Source organism: Saimiri boliviensis, chromosome 2 (genome assembly GCF_048565385.1).
Source record: "Saimiri boliviensis isolate mSaiBol1 chromosome 2, mSaiBol1.pri, whole genome shotgun sequence".
Lineage (NCBI taxonomy): Eukaryota > Metazoa > Chordata > Mammalia > Primates > Cebidae > Saimiri > Saimiri boliviensis.
In genome coordinates this window covers 25346798-25364376 of record NC_133450.1, presented here as the reverse complement: position 1 = coordinate 25364376, position 17579 = coordinate 25346798, and the positions used below count along the sequence as shown (strand labels likewise).

The following is a 17579-nucleotide window of genomic DNA, read 5'->3' as shown; positions in this document are numbered from 1 at the left end:
CATGTAGGTAGATGAATGAACCCTTATGTCGGGGATAAAGCTAACACCACCCAGACTTTTATGGAGACAACTCTTCCTGTGTTTGAAGAGCTCAGACACTGAGAGCCAGAAAGAGCCCTAGAATGGGAAACAGCCTCCTCGCTGCTGGAAATTTGCTTTAGTTCTTAACTAAAAAAATTGTTTCTGTTTGTTCTTGGGAGAAGAAGGGAAAACCTTATGTTCGTCTTCCCTGGGGGCAGGAGCCAATAGGCCATTGGGGAGGTGCAGTCTTTGCCTTTTTTTTTTTTTTCTTTCTAATGTTATGGCTGAGTGTAATCCTCAGTGGAAGGCCTGCCCTGCTATCTGAGGGCCTGGGGAAGACTGTACCATGAGGCCAGTGGCTGGCCTCCCTTCTCTCACTGGTAGCACCAGGAAGGCCCTCATGTACATTTCTGTGACGCTCCAGCCTGTAAAAGCCCACAACTGCTGCAAACAGCTGCTTCTTGGCCACTTCTTCACACTCGAGTGCTCATATCAGTAGGTTGGTCTGCTTTGAGAGAATGGACCCTGGGAAGAGCCCCATCTGGATTTGGGACAATTGAGCAAGGAATCCTGGATATCAGAGCATAGTCTATAAAGGTGGGGGCAAGTGTTGCTGGCTGTAGGTGGAAATATCTATTTGACCTGTGGACTCTTCAGGTCCTGGGCTGGGATGTGGCTGCAGAATGAAGAGAGTGTGGCCCTCTAAAACTTACAGCCTGGGGCAGGGACACCAGTCATTCAGGTCTGTGGCATTACTGCATTTACCCCTTTCCTCTGTCCCTTGAAATACCTTTTTCTTACTTCTGTGAGGTGCCTAATATTCTCATACCTAATTTGTAGCTCCATGGGTCAGATGGTTTCTGTCCTAGTTTGCTCTTACATTCAAAAATACAGTTTGACCCTTACCTGGTGTGCTACTGAGTCTGAGATATATAATCCTAGTGCATCCTCTCTAGGTCCTAGTTTTCTTGTCTATAAAATAAGATTAATAATGTTTTTTCCTGTTAGGGTTATGGTGAGAATTAAATAAGATGATGCATATGACCTAGGGGAGGATACCAATTCCCTTAAATCAATCTTATCTGGCTTTAAACTGTCTTTTATTCTGCAGTTCACCCCTACTTTTTGTCCATTAAAAAATCAATATACAGATATGTATACACACATATTTGCATAGATATTTCCTCAGCCCAGTCGTGGGGCCCAGCGCTGCTTTCCTGTACGCGTACTCCAGCCTGTGTAACAGCACACAGAAAACACTTAATACATATGAGCTTTGTTAGGATTAATATTACTTTCATCCAATTTTGTCTTCATGTTTACCCTCTGATGGGGTGATACTGCCAGAATGGTGATTGACAGAAAGGGGAATCCACAGCTGGATTTCCAGGATTCAGATTCTGACTCTACAGACTTTTTGCCAGGTACCCAAGCTTTCTGTGTCTCAATTTCCTTATATGTAAAATGAGTGTGGTGATAGTTTCTACCTCATCAGGTTGCTGTGAGGCGCTTAGAACAGTGCCTAGCACATAGACAGCCCTCAGTCAATGTTAGCTGGTGGTTTTATTACTTCCATATACGAGAGGATAAGAGTGTTATAAAAATCAACCCCAAGCCCCTCCTCTTGTCACATAGAAGGAAGGCAGACAGAAGGAAGCGGACAGACACAGAAGGGATGCAGCTAAAGGTGTTTCTGACCCCTTGCCTTGCTGCTTTCCCATTTCTGAGGCTCTCTTCTGCACAGCTCCCTCTGTCTGTGGATGCTACTGTTAGACCAGCTGAGGTCTATGTATGGGGCAGCACAGGGCCCCAGGACTGGCCTGAGGAAATACATAGGTAAATACGTGTGTATATATACGTGTATATTAATTTTCAATGGACAAAACGTAGGGGCAGATTGCAGAAGAAAAGGCAGTGGACAAACCAGGTACGATTGATCTAGGGGCAGTGGCATTTTCCCCTGTGCCAGCACACTTCCCCAGCTAACTCCTGCTGTTTTATTTTCTCATACTGCTGGGCCTGTAGTTTTCCAGAGCACCACTGCATTTAAATCTATATTCTATTTTCTCTCCTGGAAAATAGGTCAGTCTCAAGGCAGAGTTCAGCAGGTGGGGTCCCAGAAGATTTGGCTGGGACTTGCCTCCAGAAGGCTGGCTGTGCAGCCCGTCCCATGTTCCCCAGAGCTCCTCCAGTGACATGGGGGAGTTGAAGTAGCAAGTTGGGGAAATCTTGGACTCACGCCTGTCCTGATGATCTAGTACAAATGAAGGGTGAGGTGGGAGGGCTACCCCAACTGAGGTAGCGGTGAATGTCCTTTCTTTTACCCTCAATGGTTATGTATCAGTTTGTTCTTATGCTGCTGTGAAGGAATGCCTGAGATTGCATAATTTATAAAGAAAAGAGGTTTAATTGACTCTCAGTTCTGCAGGGCTGGGAGGCCTCAGGAAACTTACAATCATGGCAAAAGGAGAAGCAAACATGTCCTTCTTCACATAGCGGCAGGAAGGAGAAGTGCTGAGCAAAAGGGGGAAAAACCTCTTATAAATCCATCAGATCTCATGAGAACTCATTCACTATTACAAGAACAGCATGAGGGTAACTACCCCATGATTAAATCATCTCTCACGGGGTCCCTCCTATGACTTGTGAGGATTATGGGATTTGGATGGAGACACAGCCAAACCATATCAGGTAGGAGAATCAAGTTTTCCAAACTGCAGAAAATTGTTTCCTTTGGACTTGAGAATAATCATGCTGAGCATATGCACTTGTGGCTGAAGTTCTTGTTGCATATGCAATAAGTGTCCGTGGGGTTCTGAGTGGAGGCGGAAATGCCCTAATTTACTTCTTCCCTGGTTGTGATGCCGAAGAGAGTGGGTGAAAGATGGAGGTGGGTTTCCAATTCTTTCTTTCCTGTTTTGTTTCTCTTGTTTAGAGCATGGAGATCCTAAGGGAGGTGGCTGCAGCTGGGCCAGAGCTAGTTTTCATCAGGATTATTTTTTCCCCTGGAGTATTTCTTGAGTACCTGTTACCTATAGAGGATGTATGTGAGTGGTAGAGCTAGGAAGGTGGGAGGGGGAAGGTAATGTGAGCCAGTTCTCGGTTTTTCTGTCATAGCAGAAGAAATAACTAACTGAGCAGGTACAGCCTAGATGTTTTGTATTTGCTATTCCCCTGCTTGAATAGTCTTTGTCAGGTATACATAAGAGTGTTTCTCACCTTCTTCAGATATCAGCTCAAATATTGCTTCCTCAGAAAGACCTTCTTTAACTACCTTCTCTGAAATGGGGATACTCTGCTGGCACTTACTCTGCTTTTCCTTTCTTCTTGGTTCCAATCACTGTTATTATATGTCTGTTTTTATTCCCATTAAAACCCAAGAGTATTGTCTGTTTCATTCACTGCTTGTATCTCCAATGTTTAAAGCAGAGTCTGGCCTATAATAGATACTCAGTCAATATGTATTGAATGGTGAATAGATGATCTTCATTGATAAAACTCATGGAAATCAATACTTTTAGTATCTCCATTTATACATCGTAAGTTTGAGGCTCAGAGAAGCTAAGGCATTTGCCTCTAGATGAGGGAGTAGAACTGGGATTTGGTTCTAGGTCATCTTAATCCTTTTATTATATGAAGGAAAGCTGTTTTCTTCTATGCTCCCCACATTTTTAAGTAAGCTGTCTTCATAGGGCAACAAAGATGGAATATGGCAGCTCCAGAGAAGTGAAAACACTCCATTTCCTGATAATTCCAGTAAAATTCCTTGGGAAGACTCTCATTGGTTGGGTTTGGGTCGCACATCTGTTCTTGAGCCAATTATTGGAGACAGAATATTCTCAAGACCTGACCTAAGTGACTTGACTAATACCCTTGGAGCTCAAGTGGGAGTGGGGGTCACCTTTACCAAACCACGAGGACTAAGGGTGGGAAGTGGGGGTTCCCTGGAAAACATCTGACGATTGTTAACAAGAAGAGGAAAAAGATGCTGCAGTTTGGCAGATGGACACTGCTAAGGTTTTGATCCCCGCTTGCTAGCCATCCCCCTTCTTCGTCTGCCTCTTACCTTTGCCATTTCATTCTGTCAGTCAGAATTGAGTCCAGAGATTCAGGTCACTCACTGCTTCTTGGGCCAGGGGCCAGGTAATAAGAGTGTCTCTATTCCTAAAGTTGGAATAATGCTGAGACCTGCCTCCAGGTCAGTGCCACAGCTAGGAACTGAGCTTGGACCTTGATCCCCAGCCAGAGGGTTTTGTTTGTTTAGTTTCGGTGGCATTGTTTCCCCTCTTTGACATGAATAGGTGCAGTATTTTTGACAGACAGGACTAGAACTATGCCAAATTGAGACCTGAGGAGGGAAAACAAAAGAAAGAAGGCTGGAATTTGTTTTGATCCTTGCTTCTGTTCACCCCCTCACTTCATGCTGAGGAATGGGGTGGGAAAGAACCAGAGGGAGGGGAGATCTGGAGCAGATGTCCTTATTCATAGGTAGAAAAGTGGAACCAAAATCACTGGCTTCACTCCTGTGATCTCTTGGTGTTTCCAGTTAGCCATCTGGTCAATATATTTTGATATTTCCATCTGCAGTAATTCAAAGTGGTAACAATCAGAGTCGCTAACATTTATGTAGCATTTGCCTTGTATTTAGTTCAGTGCTTTACAAGTATTCAACCTCATTTAATTATCATAACACCCCCATGAGGGAGGCTCTGCTGTCATTCTCATTTTACAGCAGAGGAAAATGACTCCTAGTAGTTTAGTGATGGGTCCAAGACCACAGACAGGCTGGGATTTGAACCCAGACCTCTCTGTCTCCTAAGTTTAAGGCTGTAACCACATCCCCTAGTAGGTAAGTAGCCAGTACTGAAAAATCTTTGGAGTTCCAAGAAATTCTGCCTCCCTGGGACTTGGTGTCCCCAAAGAGCCTGTTTATGTGAACAATGGTGTTGACATTCTCCAGCCACAGAACTCCACCACATGTAAATAGTTTGATATCCTGTTTAATTAAGCGGTATTTTAATAACTGCCATTCTAGGCAATTCATCAGTTACAGTTAATGACCCTGCCTAGTTATTTATACAACATATTTTCCCTTCCCACCTCTTCTCTTTTTTCTGCCACTCATCCCTAAATCTAACACACTAGAAAACCTGAATAGGGATGTGGTTGAGGGATGAGTCAGAGCTTTCTACAAGTTTCTTTGGGCAGATACAGCTTCTAGGGAAGGCAGGGTGGGCACTAGAAAAGCACTTGGCTGTTGCTATGGGTATGTTTCTTTTTTATTCTGGGGCACAGCTTCGTTGGTCAGCACCTGGATTTTCCTGGGGCAAGAGCCCCAAGGACACACTGGAGCTTTACAAATCTGATTGCAGGTGTTTCATTATTGGTTGGCATGAAGAACATTACCCATCTTGTTCAGGCAGCAAATTAGAGGCACAGAGAATAAACCATGACCCACTCATGGGGTGGGTGGGAGATGCTCACCTAGCTTCCCCAAGGCTTCAGCATGATCACTTTAATCTGCAAACTGAATCAGGTCCTGTTCACTCTTGAGGGACCTAGGCTTCAGTTGAATGAATGATGGACTGGGTGGGATTCAAGAGATTCAGCCTCTGAATATTTTCTAGTCTCTGCCCCTGAAGTAGCTGTGTGACCTTGTACAGGTCTCTCCACTTTTTTCATCCTCTGTCTTCACAAAAAAGAACTAAACTGGGTACTTAGCATCTCCAGATCCACCATTCAGTGATTCCAAGTGAGTTATCAAAGACTACCAGATTGGTCAGTGGTTTCCTGAAGCAGCCCCTTATTCCTTCTCCTCTGCTGTAGAATATCCTCTCAGGTTCGGTCTAGGGGTTTTAACAGTGCCTTGGGATGCTCTGGGTTATGCTTCTGCAGCATGATTTTATTTCACATCTGAGGGAAGGAGGAAGAAATTATATTGTTCATGGAACTGATAGGAATAAACTGTTCTTCATTTTTTGAAAGTTCATTGGCTTGATTCAAATGTCAACCTTTCTAGGTTGGATGTTTATTCATAGTTGTCAAAAGTGATTTCAAATGGCAATTTCTGTCATTAGTGATGGGGTGAAAAGCAAGAAAAACAATTAAAGGAGGAGGCAGGATTTCAATTTGTATGGTTGATGATCTACCACACACAATCTCGCGTACACACACTGTTGTCTGTGATGAAGAATGGTCACTGAGTATACTGGGGAGGGGAGGAATTGTAAATATTTTGTGGTCTTATGTCCTTCAAGTCCTGTGTGGTGAATAATGCTATAACTTACTCTTAATTCTTATGCTTCTTTCGCTTTGTTTCTCAAGGGAGTGGTTCATTATTACTTTTTCTCTCTGCTGGGAAACCTTGCTTGACTTCATGTCCAGTGTTTGGTATCCGAAGAGGAGGAGGAGGATTTGCTTTGGTGTCAGTGTGCAGAAATCAACCAGAATATTTTAATTAATATTCTTGCAGGATTCCAGTCTGCTTGGCTTTTTGAAGCCCTATCTGATTCCAGGATGATGTCTTTCCGGACAGATGTGAAGCTTACCTCTCTTGCTACATGCACAGTGAAAAGGGAGCTTGGCTCCTCAGCTTGCATGGGTGGTTTTGGGTGAAGGTAGAACTAAGTGCTCAGAAGCTGAGCACCTTTGGGACTTGCATGAACTTGATAGTCATGCAAGGGCACATGGCATTGTGTGTGTGTGCTGCTAACACTCTTCTTCCTTTTTCTCCCCTTCTTTCTCTTCTCTCCTTTTCCCGCCCTTTGAAAATGCTGCCACAGATGTCAGTCAAGGTCCAGGTGAGTCTTTGTGTTTGCACGTCTGCTGTGAGAATTTCCCCTCTGCTATATTGTGCATGGTTTGAGTCTGAGTGAGACTTAGTTCTGAGTATATTGCATTTTCACTGATCTAGTTTTAGAAGAAATGCCTTGAATTGATGGATTTGTATTGGTTTTGAAAAAAACCATTTTAAAACCAAAGGAATATGGTTCTCTTACTTAATATAATCTCTTCCTTCTCAGTATTTCTGGGTGATTCAGAAAATGAGCATTTTGGGGAAAGTGTTTGTAAAGATGTTCTTAGCTATGTCTTCCCCAATTTAACGAACAATTTTGTTTTGTCTTTCATACATCTGCTTATCTTCTCCAGAATCATGTGGTTGAAAGTAGAAGATATGACATACTTAGCATGGAAAATATGATGTGGGTGAAAGGAGATTTCTTTCTTTTTATACTAAGAAATGTCTTTTTTACAATGAAATCAGCAATATTTTTTCATGGTTATGTAAATAATACATGCTCACTGTGGAAAAAAAAGAGGGATGGCTTGAATAAATGGTTTTGTCAATGGAAAAATAAAAGAACCCCCTTTATAATAATTATGCCTTTCTCTTTTTAAAGTGTGTCTTCATGCCGAGTCCTGGTTTTAAGCATTGTATGTGTACAGACACATTTATGTGCACATACACATACATAAAATCATGCGAACTGATGCAACCCTTTATGGACAAGCATCAGAAGACTTAGAATGGTTTTGAGAGTATTCTAAACTGGCTAGCACTTTGAGTTAAGAAGAATAATTAACTAAATAGGAAGGGAGCAGCGTCTTAGGTATTTTCATGTGGTTTCTTGTTTAGTCCTTTTAACATTTAATTTTTATAGCATTAATACAAGATAGGTATCATTATATTCATTTTAATGTACAGGAATTTAGGGCCTATTAGGTTAAACAGTTTTGCCCATGGTCATAGAGCTTGTCATGGTAGCCCTGGGATTTGAACTTCTGATACTCACTCCATTGGAAAATACTGGGACCTATCAGTGAAAATTCTCAGTGATTGAAGATTTTGTAAGTATTTCCTAATGAGACTATTGCTTATTTGTTTGTTTTTGCTTAGAGATAACGTGACATTTTCTTTATTAGCAGCCCTCTTTCCAAATGAGTTTATCTTTTATTTGTCTTAAATATCCAAAATAATCTATCAGACTTCAGTAGGGTTCTTCTGATCGTTGTTCTATGTGGGCTCTTACACAATGTAAAAGAAGAATACAGCTATTCTACTTAATGCAGAGAGTTTCTCTCCATTTCTTCCTGCCTGACCCCTACGTTTGAAAATAATTGCTATTTGAACCAAAGCCCAGGACAGCATTTCCTAGGGAGATGCCATTAAATTTATTATTTCTATTTAATAATATTTTAGTTCAATCACTCACTCAACAAATATTTGCGTTCCAGGAACTGTTCTAGGCTGTGGGGACAAAACAGTGAACAAAACAGAAGACAATCAGTGCCCTCATGGACATTTTATTTTAGACAGAGGCAGACAGTGAACTAAAATGTACACACAGACACACACATATGTGCGTATATATACATATACTTTATGTGCATGCATATATACACACATATATGTATATTTTGTATATATTACGTATATATAGAATCGGGGTGGGTGAGAAGTGCTGTGGAGGAAATTGAAGCAGGATAGAGGAGAAGTCCCTAATTTACAATAGGTAGTCAGAGAAGTACCCTCTGATAAGATGATATTTGCTGGGAAACCTCAAGGAAGTGAGGGAGTAAGCCTAACACCTCGTTTTGTTTGTAAAGTGCAATGTGGCTTCTCTTTCTGGGTCCCAGCAGAGATGTGTCCAGGGGTTACCACATAGAGCTGGGCCCTGCATAGGGTCTCTCAGCCAAGGGGGTGAATTGAGGTGCGAATCCAGCCTGTGTTCCTCTTGCCAAGCCTGTGCCCATGAGACTACTTCTGACCAAAGGGGCATCTTTTTCTAGTGGTCACACAGGCACCATATTGGTCCTGGATGAGACAGCATGGCAGAGTGAAACCCAGTGGACCTGTAGGCCTTCTTCCATCCTTTCAAAGGGGTAGAGGTGTGAGTCACCCTGTAACCTGGGGACAGGAGCAGGGCTGTGGGGGCGTTCCACTGACGCTCACTGTTTCCTGATCAGATAAGTTTTCTCCAGGTCCTTGGGCTCTCACTCACCCAAGAATGGGTAGGAGATCCAGGCAGCACAGTGATGCTGTTTAAGTAAATATCAGACCCAAAGAGCTTTGCATAAAAGTGATTTATTATGCAGAGAGAGAGAGAGAGAGAGCACCCACACTGTCGTGGGAGGGGATCCAGAGATGGAGTCTGCACAGGTAAGATGCAGGGGACTTTTAATCTGGGAATTACTCCTGCCCTATTCAGGTTCTTGTCCCATGAGAAGAGTTCCTTTAAACTTCCACTGGAATGATTGATTTTTGACTTTGATATCGGATTGGCTGCCCAGCCCACACTCCTCCCAGAGCTTTTCGCAGACTTTCTAAACAAAGGAAGCTCACCTGGGCAGTCTACCTTCCCACCCATGGGAAAATTAGACAAAGAACTCTAGGCTGCCCGATTTGGGGGGTGGGGTGGGTGGGTAGAGGTTAGATGCTGAGAAGTTCTGCCTTTGAAACCACGCCCCTTGTGGACCAGGAAAGAGAAGTTAACGTAGGCCCCCAACCCTTCCTCAGATAACAGCAGCTATGACCAACCTGACCCACACCATTTCAATTTCATGGCTGCTGTCTCATGTGGTTCTCTTATCCCTCTGAGGGGTGTGGCCTGAGCCCCATTTCAGTGCTGAGAAAGTTGAGGCCCAAGGAAGTTAACTGATGTGTGACAGTCACCCAGCTATTGAGTGACAGGGCCAAGAGGGGATTACAGCCTAATTTCACATCTCCTGCTCTTCATTCTGTCCTTGAAGTGTCAAGGGCTGATTGCCAATCTTGTAGCCCCACCAACCCCTTGCTTTTTTGTGATTTCTGAGCCTGAAGCAAATCACTGGTTTGGACCCTTCTCTTGTAGTCCTGGACATGGCAGGAGGTGGCCTGAGCGTGCCTGGCCTTGGCTGAGGTCAGTGGGGCCCTCCTGCCTCTCTGAGCCCCCTGGCCAGGCGTTCTGGAGCCAGCAGCGCTGTGGTTCTGAAACAAGAAGCCCTTAGTGGTTCTCTGACTTCTTTTTCCTTCCCCTCAGGAAGACAAATTGGGGATTTTATGAGCTAATGTAACTGTTTACCCAGAGGCCGCTGGAAGACTATAAAGGGATGATTGATTAATTGATTAATTTTACATGTAGAGGAGATGAGTTAGAAGTAACCCTACTGTAAAACAGTCTGAGATGGGGCCTGGTAGGCAACACGTTTCCCAAGGTCCCAGAGACAGGATGGGGACTCGGAGCATGAGCCCAGGGCACCCAGGAAAAGGGGCAGGCACATTTTCTTCCATTTCACGGGGTTAAATCCATATCTCCTCCTCCTAGTCTTTGGGGAGGAGATGCAGAACAATAACGGTAACAATAAGCAGTTGGCAGGTGCTGAAGAGGGCCAGGGAGCCCCCTCTGACACCTCCCCTGCATTCTCTTGACCCTCCACGTCAGCCCCTCCAGGTTGGTGTTACCATCCTTAGCACAGACGGAGGAAAGTTGCCGCAGGGAGCTTCAGAAACTTGCCTGGTCACCTCCTGCCAGTGATTAGGCCAGGATCCCGGATCTGTCTGTCTTCAAAGCTTGTGCTCTTGTTCTTCCAGACCCTGCCTTTCGAGCTATAGGACAGGCTGTGTCTTATTTGTGTCTGTGTACCCAGCTCTTTGCACAGTTCATGGCACCGAGCTTAACCTCAAAAATCTCTGTTGAACAAGAAGTATGGCCACAAGCACATGGAAGATTTTGAGTTTGTAGGTTCCAAGACATGGTAGAGCTTAACAGGTATCCTGTCCAAGGAGTGCAAACTGAGGACCAAGAAGGGAAGGGACCTGTCCAAGGCCATGTAACCCATTTGTGGCCCTGTCAGGTACCTTATCCCATGCTATTATACATTGGGATTTGTCACTGGTCTTCCTGGGTTGCTTTAGGGCAGAGGTAGGCATCGCTGCCCTGCCTTTAACCCTCTCCTGCCTTTTGCCTGTTCCAGAACTCTCTGGAAGCCATTTGGAAGTGAGGAAGAGGGAAGAGTCATGGGTTAGAGCCCAGGGAACAATTCTGGGACCCATGGGTGTGACGCCCTTCTTCTCCCCTCCCCCAGTGCATCCCCCTCCTGCCTGGAGGGGCTGTTTATGGTGCTCCAATGACAGCCTCTCCCTTCAGAAGGGATAATTTCGCAGGCTCTGCCTGCTGATTAGACCTGGAATTTAAATGAATAACTGTGACCTTGTGGAAGTGCCCTAGTTATTCAGAGGCCCGATGAGGAAATAGGCCTCCTGCTTCTGTCCATCAGAGCCCTGGCAGGCATGGCGGGAGGGGCTCCTGTCTGCCGGGTCCTCGGGAGGCCTCCGTCTGCTGTTGCCAAAGGAACAGACGCCTTTGCAGGAGCCTTCCCCTACCCGCTCTTGGTCCCCGCCCCGTGTTGTCTTCCTCCTCTATTGTAAGTCATCTCAGGCTGTCCTTGGGGAGGGGACCTGATTATGTGTCCTGGGTCCTGCCCTGTCTCCAGGGAGCCACTCAGTCCAGCCTGAAGAACACTGTTCTGAACCCATAGTCTAGAGACAGCACGAGTCTGACTTGTGTTTGTGGACACGAAGGGGATGCACTTGAAGCTTGTTGCTCACAGGGTGACCTGCGGGACCGACCAGGCTCTCAGGCCTGCTGAATCCGAATCTGCATTTTATCAGGACCTCTAAGTGTATACTCATTAAAGTTTGAGCCACACTGATGTCAAATTCCCATTCTCTCCTCCGCTTTGGGGCCCACAGAGCTGTCTTTACCGAGAAGTTGCAGTTCACCTCGCTAAAGCCCTCATCTTCCTCTCCTGTGCTGGGCACAGAATGAGATATCTGATGTGGTTGGGGGGAGGAAGAAGGAGAATGAGATTAGGGAAGGGAACAAAAATGCATATTTATCAACCACTTAGTCTGCGCTGGTCACTGTTCAGGCACACTCTGTCTCACACCTGACTTCTTTCATGTAGATGTAAGACGAGATAGCATAGGATGGAGCAGGAGTTGGCAAACTACAGCTTCAGGGTCAAATCCAGCTTGTGGCCTGGATTTGTATGATTTGAAAGTTAAGAATGTGTTTTTTTATTTTTAAATGGCTGGAAATAGTCAAAAGACAAACAATTTGTAAGACAAAAATTATATGAAATTTGAATTTCTATGCTCAGAAAGTTCTTTTGGAACGTAGCCACGCCTATTCCTTTGTGCATTGTCTCAGCTACTTTTTTTTTTTTTTTTTTTTTTTGAGATGGAGTTTTGCTCTTGTCACTCAGGCTGGCATGTAATCGTGTAATCTTGGCTCACTGCAACCTCCACCTCCTGGGTTCAAGCGATTCTCCTGCCTCAGCTTCTCGAGTAGCTGAGATTACAGGTGTGCACCATCACACCCAGCAACTTTTTTTATTTTTAGTAGAGATGGGGTTTCACCATGTTGGCCAGGCTGGTCTCGAACCCCTGACCTCCTGTGAACCACCTACCTCAGTCTCCCAAAGTGCTGGGATTACAGGTGTGAGCCACCACACCTGGCCTGTCTTTGGCTACTTTTGAGCTACACAGGCAGTGTCGCATAGTTGTGACAGAGCCTTACACAGCCCCTAAAATGTTTACGTTCTGGCTCTTTATTAAACAAAAGTTTGCTACCTCTGGGTTAGAGACAGATGCCTGGTTGACAAGCTGTCTCAATCAATGCACTGTGACCTATTCAAGTTACTTTACCTTTGTGGGGGTTCCACTTCTTTCACCTGCAAAATGGGGACAATAAGAGAACCTGCCTCATGGAGTTGTTTCAAAGATTGTGAGCTTGTGCATGTAAAGCCTTTAGAACGTTGCCTGGCACGTAACCATGTATAAAGAGGCCATTACTATAAATGTGAAAGGAAAATAAACCTTGGGGTCCTGAAATCACTAAGCTCAAGGGAAAAGTCAAGCTGGGAGCTGCTTAGGGGAAATCTGCCTCTCATTCTATTCAAAGCCACCCCTCTGCTCCCTGAGATATCCACTTGCCTCCTTTGGAAAGGCTAATCAGAAACTGAAAAGCAGCCATTCGGTCCCTCACCTATCTGTGACCTGGAAGCCCCCTCCCCGCTTTCTGCCTTTGCTTCAAGCTGTCCCACCTTTTCAACATACTTTATATATATATAAAACCAATATGCTTTTTACATATATTGATTGATGTCTCATGCCTCCCTAAAATGCATAAAACCAAGCTGTGCCCTGACCCCCTTGGGCACATGTCAGCAGGACCTCCCGAGGCTGTGTCAGAGTGCATCCTCACCCTCAGCAAAATCCAGTTTCTAAATTAACTGAGACTTGTCTCCAATTTTCGGGGTTCACATAAGCGATCTCATTTGATCCTTTGAGCACATGTCTCCATTTTATAGAGGAAGATACCTTGGCCCAGAAAGTTTTTTAAAAAATGGAAAACCAACCCCGCCTTGTAGCTGTGCCTTGGTCTGCGTAATTGTCTAGAGGCATACTCCTGTGCAGTGCTGTAGAACCTCCCCAGACACGCCTGCGTTCTCTCCTGTTGCATGTTCTCTCCTATCTGTCCTGCCCTTTGCGCTTCCAGTGAAGACGTCCCTCCAACGTAGATCCCAGCCATTGTTCTCAAGTGGGGCTTAGGAACCAGTAAAAGGGGGCAATGGAGACCAGTATTTTATTTATTTATTTATTTTTTTGAGATGGAGTTTCGCTCTTGTTACCCAGGCTGGAGTGCAACGGCGCGATCTCAGCTCACCGCAACCTCCGCCTCCTGGGTTCAGGCAATTCTCCTGCCTCAGCCTCCTGAGTAGCTGGGATTACAGGCACGCGCCACCATGCCCAGCTGATTTTTTGTGTTTTTAGTAGAGATGGGGTTTCACCATGTTGACCAGGGTGGTCTTGATCTCTTGACCTCATGATCCACCTGCCTCGGCCTCCCAAAGTGCTGGGATTACAGGCTTGAGCCACCGCGCCCGGCTGAGACCAGTATTTTATAGAGAACCCACAGGGTGCCAGGCATCTACCACTTCGCAGATGAAGGACCTGGGGCTCCAAGACATTGCATCCTTTGCCCAAGTCAGAAGCAGATATGGTAAGTTTCAGAATGTAAATTCAGGTCTGGAATTTCTGTTTGGTAGTTCTGCTACTTTTCTCAGGAGTTGTACGCCCTTGGGCAAGTCAGGTAACCTCTCTGGGCAATGGGCTTCTTTTCTTTAACCTGATAGATTAGAGGCAGATGAGCTCTCAGGCTTCTTTGATTCTGAGGCTCAATGCTTAGACCATCTGACTGAGATACCTTGTGGAATAGCAACCAGGAGAATGCTTTCTCTGTTACCAAAGACTAAACCTCGTAACTCCAGTAGTGCCTATAAGATACTTTGTTTTTTTTTCTTTGCTATTCTTTGGGGCAATAGTCCTTCTTGCTTTTCTTCCTTATTACCTTATTGGAAAACACACTTGACATTTTTGAGCTTGTATTTTGAGCCAGGAATGGAAATGTTAGGTTTTGCATGCCTCATTTAATGCTTCTGACATCCCTAGGAGGTAAATTGCTGTTTGGCCCATTTCACCCAGAAACAAACTGAGGCTCAGGTACAGTAAGTAACTCACTGATACAACTCAGTGAAAAGTGGTGGAACAGAATGCAAACCCTGGAAGTGTGGCCCAGGAGACATCTTCTAGGGAGTTCCACTAGAGTGTATGCTCCACAAAGGCACACTGCTGTTTACAATTGTCCTCCTGGCCCAGAACAGTGCCAATACGTCGCAGGCACAGAATAAAACATCCTGAATCAATCAGCGGTGCTTAGGACTCAGCTCTTAGTTTTATCCCACATCCCGCTGAAAGAAAGTTCACTTTTTATTGGGGTTCACCCTGAGACAGAAGGTAATTGAATGAATCTTTATTCAGTGCCCATCTTGGGCTTGGCTCAGTGGGAGATGCAGGCTGCAGGGAAATCTACCTCCATTGCGTGTAATTAGATTGGAAGGGGGCCCTCAGCTGGGCTAACAGTGCTCAGCTTCCAGCCAATTGCCTGGCTGGGGCCCAGGAAGACCCCCCTGGCTCCCGTAGCTGTTCTTGATGAGTAAGTGTGAGTAAGGAGCTGCTTCTCATCCTGCCTCCAGCATTGGCTCACTCAGGGATGCAGATCACTGGGCCTTGGTGCTTTTTTCTAGAGCCTTTCGAAATCCCTCCTTTATTGTCTTAGACAGGCAGACCCACCGGGGTATTTGTTATGGTCACATTTCATTTCCCAGTTCTGGAGGGCAAGGCCAGAGTTTTAGCTGGAGAAACCACGAGTGATATCCAGCCCCTGCCCCTGCCAAATGGGTGGAGGTGTTTATTTGCTGTTCCAGTGTTGAGGGCAGCAGCAGCATTTAGAAGGAAGGAGCAATGAATGCTAAACGTGCCGTGATATGCAGGAGAGCCTCATTCAAAGGTTTGCATGGCTCAAAATGTCATTGACGAGGCACTGAGAGACCATTCTAGACCAGCTCCCTCCCTGTCCAGGAGTGGGAAATGAGGCAACAGACCTCCCACGCAACTCAGCTAAGCCACACAGCTAGTTTGGGACGGCCCTGGAGACCCTCCCAGTCTGCAGACCTGCATAGGGAGGTGTGGTAAGGACAAGGCTAAGCTGGTCAGTTTGTTGGGCTCAGGAGGGGTGAGGAGGTGAAATGCAGCTGAGAGTCCAGGGCAGCGGGTCCCTTTGTGGGGTAGCTTAGCTGACTGTGACCACACAGGGAGGCATCCGAGGATGCACTGGGCATGTGGTCTGCTAATGCTGCCAGCTTATTAGAGAAATGGTGTTGGCAAGAGATGGAGGGCAGGGCAGAGAGAGGACATAGATAGACCAGTCCCCTAAATAATGACAGCGATAACTACATGCTTTTGAGCCCTTCCTATGTGCTAGGAACTGTGCTAAGTGTATTCCACAGGTGGATTTGTCCCAGTGATTCTGAAAGGATATTTTACAGATGAGAGGCAGGACATTTTACAGATATTTTCAGATGAGAGGCAGAAGGAAGCGCAGAAAAGTTACCTTGCTCAGAAGTCCCACCGTTAGTGAGAGGTGGAGCTGGGATTTGAATCCAGGCTTTGGATGGTTGAGAGCAGTGGTTTGCAAACTCTGGTATGCATCAGGATCACTTGGAGAGTTATTGAATGAGATCTCGGCTCCTTAAACTAAGATGGTTCTCCCGGGTGGTTCTAATATAACCAAAGTTTGAGAATCACTGTCTTAAAGTCAAGTCATTATGAAGGTGAAGGGACTTGAAAGCTTCACTCTTCACCGCAATTTTATATCCCCACATATATTATGGGTAGTGTCGGAGACTGTGAAGAGGAGGTAGAAGGGAGGATGGGTTGATGATCTTCCTCTGAGTTCCCCATGGCTTTTAGGTCATAGGGCTAGTAAAGCCATCATGATGATACACTATAGTCAGCTGTGTATTTTCTGGCCCCCTTATCTGCCACCATGGGCACTTGAAGAGCAGCAGTGTCTTACTCTCTGAGAACAGAGACTTATCCGTGCCTGTATCCCACTGCCTGCTACATTGTAGGTGCTCAGAAAACTGTGGTTAGAATCAACATTTCAGGGAAGGATGAGGGCCAATGGATTGTCAAGGCTTTCTGTGCACCTAATTTTTGGATCTCTTCTGTAGGAGTTAATTCAGACTTGGCTTGGACCGCTTCAGAGATGAGTAACTCACTGCTCCTTTAGCTTTTCCATTCCATTCCAACAGCACTGAATGTTTGAAAGCTCTTTCTTATCCCAAGTTGCTGTAGCCTCTACCACCTGTGTGGCTTCCAGCCCTTGGAGACACACAGAATAGCTCTAATTACACTCCCAGTGTTTGAAGACAGGGCCTTTGTCTTTAAGGGTCTTCTTTTCTAAAAGCAAAAACATCTCCAGTTTTTTTAGACATTCTTCCTGTGAGGGGTTTAAATTCTTTCTTCCAGGTCACTGTTCTCTGAAAAATGGCATATTTTATTTTCTGTGTCCTTTCCAAAGAAGGATGCCCACACCACATAAAGTATTATGAACATGATTGGGATCAGTCCATTATAGAATAGTCCCAGGATACCCTTTTTCTAGACTAGACATCTATTAATGACAGCACCAAATATCTTAGCCTTAATAAAAAAGATTATAGTATTAATTGAACTTAACGTCAATGAAAGCCTTTACTATTTTTGTGTGCCCTGCTGCTAAGCCATTTCTCTCCCCCTTCTAGACTTGTGCAGTTGGTTTATTTGACTAAAGCTTGGGATCATTCTTTGACTTTGTTAAATCCAGCTTGGATTTTAAAAATCCAGCACACTATGGTCTGTTTGGGTGCAGTGCTTTTATCTAGTGCATCAGCTGTCCCTTCTAGCTTCATGTCATTCATGAATGATTTTAGGAAAGTCCCTGACAGCTGGAGAGCAAAGACTTTCTTTCCTTTAGAATGATTCTTTTCTAAGTCATCACTGCTGGTCCTTTAGAACTTAGAGTGATGGGCATAACTATGTTTGTCTGTCTTCCATGGCATTCATGAATGAGGAAATCTCACCACTTCTTCCCCGTTAAGAGATGGAACAGCTTGGAAATATGCTGTAGACA

General features: G+C 45.0%; 1 protein-coding gene across 30 annotated transcripts in view; it reads left to right on the top strand.

The window, feature by feature from the left end:
• NRXN3 (neurexin 3) overlaps positions 1-17579 on the top strand; it is a 1684741-nt gene that overhangs the window by 98579 nt on the left and 1568583 nt on the right. For 27 of the 30 annotated variants that reach the window (XM_074392933.1, XM_074392911.1, XM_074392917.1 and 24 more), the window contains exon 3: positions 6804-6821. The exons of the other annotated variants lie outside the window; for them this stretch is intronic. In XM_074392933.1, coding sequence (XP_074249034.1) covers positions 6804-6821 — 18 coding nt within the window. The remainder of the gene's footprint in view (positions 1-6803; positions 6822-17579) is intronic. 30 annotated transcript variants of the gene reach the window in all.